This window comes from Drosophila guanche, unplaced genomic scaffold (genome assembly GCF_900245975.1).
Source record: "Drosophila guanche unplaced genomic scaffold, DGUA_6, whole genome shotgun sequence".
Classification (NCBI taxonomy): Eukaryota; Metazoa; Arthropoda; class Insecta; order Diptera; family Drosophilidae; genus Drosophila; species Drosophila guanche.
The window spans coordinates 9,409,756-9,413,565 of record NW_022995744.1 but is presented as its reverse complement, the minus strand read 5'-3'; the positions used below and the strand labels follow the sequence as shown (position 1 = coordinate 9,413,565).

Here is a 3,810-nt window from a genome sequence, read left to right as displayed (position 1 = left end):
TTCCAAGTTCATTTTTCAACGCAACAAAAATCTCTCAAACATTTCCCACTAGGCTTTGGTTTTTGGTAGAACTTTGGTTGGACTCTGCTGGGGCAGCCGCAGGAACCATCCAGGATGTTGGCTTAGGCGAGGAAACGGGAGCAACATGTGCAACATGTCCAACGGAAGTGTCGGCCATATACAACACACACACACACACACACATGGACCACTACTAAGACAACCCACATAGGCCCACGTCGCACACACACAAATTACGAGACCGGGGCCCAAGTAGATTTTTATGTAATGTCGGTCGGTTATTGCTTCCATTTCATACATTTATTTCATTTCATTTCATTTCATTTCATTTACCCCAAGCCAAAGCCTCCTTCCCGCCCACCCAGACGAAGTTCAAATTTTTGTTTGACTTCCTTTTCGATGCGCATTGCGGATACCCTGCAAAGGGCTGAGGAATGCCGCCATTTAAAACATTAAAAAAAAATATGTTTAAATGCTTAAGCTTAGATTTAAGCATTATTAGCAAGAAACAAAATTGTTTTAATTTATAGTTTGACTTGCAAATGAAAATAATTGATTTAAAAATTAAAAATTTTGCATTTAAAATATACTTTTTCAGACATTTATATTTTAATTTCCTGCATTATATTTTTTTTATTAGAATTTCGAATGAATTATTCCACAAAAGAGCAAAAATTGCATCGAATTAAATTCATGGATTCATTTATAAATATTTCTGTTAGCTCTTCTTGGCAAGAGCATGTCCCCGTCGCATACACAAAATCCGCGCCCTTCAGCCATTATCCCGTTGTGGTTGTTCTTGTTGTGTTTTTTTGTATTGCTCCTGCACTTTATGTCCTGTCAGCGGAGTCGGTCGACCAGCCCAGTGTCAGTCAGTGCCGTCGGCGCCCGAGGCCATCGTCTGCCGGTGACAGGCGGGCGTCCGTTGGTGTCCGTTCCGTCTGTCCGTCTGTCCGTCCGTCCGTCAGAGCTATGCGTCAGTGGATCACGTTGCTGCTCCACGTGATGATGACAGTCAGGCACATCGAATGGCCATCCCCATGGCCGGAACATTCATTCCCTTGCCCCAACTGTGGCTACTGCGTGTAATTGCCGTTGTAATGTCGCTCAACGCGAATATAATTGCTAAAATGTTGCATAAACCGACAGACGTGCCAATGGCCAACGTTGGCCTGTCCCCTGACGTGTCCGGGAAGTTCGTAAAGTCCGAGTCTGGGCTCTGGGTTCGGTCTGGGTCTCTGTCTGGGTCTGGTTCTGGGGGTCGCACCAGCAACGACACTTTTCCATTTGAATTTAATTTTAATTTACGCCCAACGGCCTTTACCGCTGTCCGCTGTCCGCTTGGGCATTTTTCCCATTCGCCGGAAATTGGCAACGAGCAACGAGAACATTTCGCATTCCGAACGTGCATTCTGGTCCTTGGCATACGGAGAGTCCTGGATCCGCAGAGCCCAAACCAAATTCTAGAGCGCTGTCCGCACCGTTGAGTTAATGAGAAGAGACAGGCGAGAGACGAGAGAGAGAGAGAGTCAAACAGACAGACAGACAGACTGAAATTGTGTGAGGAGTTTGAGAAGTCTAATTGAAGCGGCCCCCAAGCAATTAGTCGATCAATTCAGCGAGTCAGGGAGGAATTAAATACATTTTGAGACATTGAGACATGCCACAGAAATGCGCACAAAATTGAATATAGGCTGGGGGGAAAATCAATGATTAAAACTGATTAAAACACTGCTTTAAACTGCCTCAACAAACGCTGCTCCTTAAGCCACATTAGCCAACACTTTTCCTATTAGACGAAAGCCCAAAAACTTCCCAAATTAATTATCAAATGTTAATCGAATTTTCCATCACAAATTGATCGAAACCCGCCCGACTGACTGTCTGGGGCGTTTGTGTGTAATTTTCCGCTGGCCAAGATCGTGTCTCATTAGGAACCACAAAGAAGAAAAGACAACAAATGAAACTTAAGTCTCCAAGTTGTATTTTGTTTGGAAATAATTTTCCAAATTTGGCAAAACTATTAACCACGCTACGTTAATTCCATTAGCATGTCTGTCATTGTCTTTTGGCTTTCGTATGGCCATTAAATGCGCTAATTAGTTGGTCAATTAGCGTATGCTTAGCGTATTGTTTTTGGCCCTCTTTGTCACAGACAGCCCCAGCTACCAGCCACCAGCTCCCAGCTCCAAGCTCTCCTGCCAACGTCATTGCGCCCGCCCAACTGTCGCCGCATTAATAAATCAGTTGAAATTAATTCAGTTGACAGCTTTTAGTCAATATTGTTGATAGTTTTTTTTTTTGTTACAGCAGCAGCTGTTGCTCATCTCGAGTGTGATTTTTGTGCGGCTTTGACGTAGGCAGGCCCACAGAAACTGCAGAAATGTCCAGAAATATAGAGGCAGAACTTTGCCCAAAAATGTAACAGAAAGTACAGCTCAGAGTTGAAGGAAACGTTTATTTCTGTGTCTCAAATATACGATCCGAAATAACACTCTTTGCCTGTGCTGCAAGTAACCGTTCTTAAGTGTAGATTCAGTTCATTGAACTGCGAACTCTTGGAACTAGTTCCGTGGTAGTTTTATCGTTTGGCAACCCTGCCCCCAGGTCAGCTGTTTCGTGTAAAGTGTGTGACACTTTTTGCTATTCCAAGTCCTCGCTCTTTTGCACCTCTGCCCAAAAGTCAGGCCAGGACATGCTAGGCACAGGCGGAGCTTCACCCTCTTCCCGCTGCAGCCGCTCCGTTTGGGCATTCTCAAACTCCGCCAACTTTTGCAGTCGAATCTGCATGCGTCGCTCCAGCTGCTCGCTGCTGCTGGGCTTGCGGCTGATGTGCAGCGAGGAACTGTTGGACTTCTCAGCGCGACTTGGCAGCGAAAACTGCGAGCTGCTCTCATCGGCATCGCTGCCCGAGTGGCGTCCATCACTGGCCGAGCGACGACTCCAGCGTCCATCCGAGTGCATGCTCCAGCAATCATCGCCGCCTGCGCCCAGATCCTGGCACAAGGTGATGCTCAGGCGACGACCGCGACACAGCAACTGATTCTTCTTGAGCAGCTCGAGCAGATCCTGTCGTGTCTGCAGCTCCAGTTGGGCGCTTCCGTGCTGCCGCTTGCCACGTCGCAACATGCTGACGGAGCGAATTGTGTGCTGGCCAAAGAGCTGCCGCAGCTCCCGCTCGCTGGTCTCCATGGGCAGATTGCTGACGAGCGCCACAAAAGGTGGATTGAGCGGCACATCCACCTGCGGCAGCTGCTGCGAAGGAGCAGACTGCTCCGAGATGGCATCGAGCGACTTGCAGGCAGAGTCCTGCCTGTCCTCGTCGCTGATGCTCAGCTTTGTGACGCTTAGAAAATCCTCCAAGCCGGAGGAGCTGCTGCAGCTGGACTTTGTTTTTTTGTAGCTCCGAGCCTTGGACATGATTTCTGTGTCTATTTTTATTTGAAGTATTTCCCAGGGTAGACTACAAGCAGCAGCCCGACCCCGACTCCGAGCCAAGCCAAGCCAAAATGCCAAGGTTCATGGATGCAGTTGTCTCGGCTGCTGGCAAATATCAAAGGTTCAGCCAAACAAAAACAACAAATGGCACTGGCCAATGCATGGGGGGAGTTCCACATGAGGCAATCGACTGGCAGCTACACCCATAATCCATGGAACAAAATTGGCTGCGTTGAGATACAAATCTGTGTGTCTGTGGAACGTGTCTGGGGAGCAGGCAGCGACCTGAAATATTAGGCCAATTATATTTAAAAAATTTACATTTTCCCCCCCTGGAAGGAGTAACACACC

General features: G+C 47.4%; 1 protein-coding gene across 1 annotated transcript; it reads right to left on the bottom strand.

The window, feature by feature from the left end:
* Positions 1 to 2,459: 2,459 nt before the first annotated feature.
* LOC117579484 lies at positions 2,460 to 3,469 on the bottom strand. Its single transcript, XM_034265381.1, has one exon. It carries the CDS (start codon positions 3,439 to 3,441, stop codon positions 2,665 to 2,667), a length of 777 nt encoding a protein of 258 aa, XP_034121272.1. The 5' UTR covers positions 3,442 to 3,469; the 3' UTR covers positions 2,460 to 2,664.
* Positions 3,470 to 3,810: the final 341 nt, after the last annotated feature.

Bases quoted from the DNA above. Each gene is read 5' to 3' on its own strand.
- LOC117579484 (XM_034265381.1), bottom strand. From the start codon at position 3,441: ATGTCCAAGGCTCGGAGCTACAAAAAAACAAAGTCCAGCTGCAGCAGC.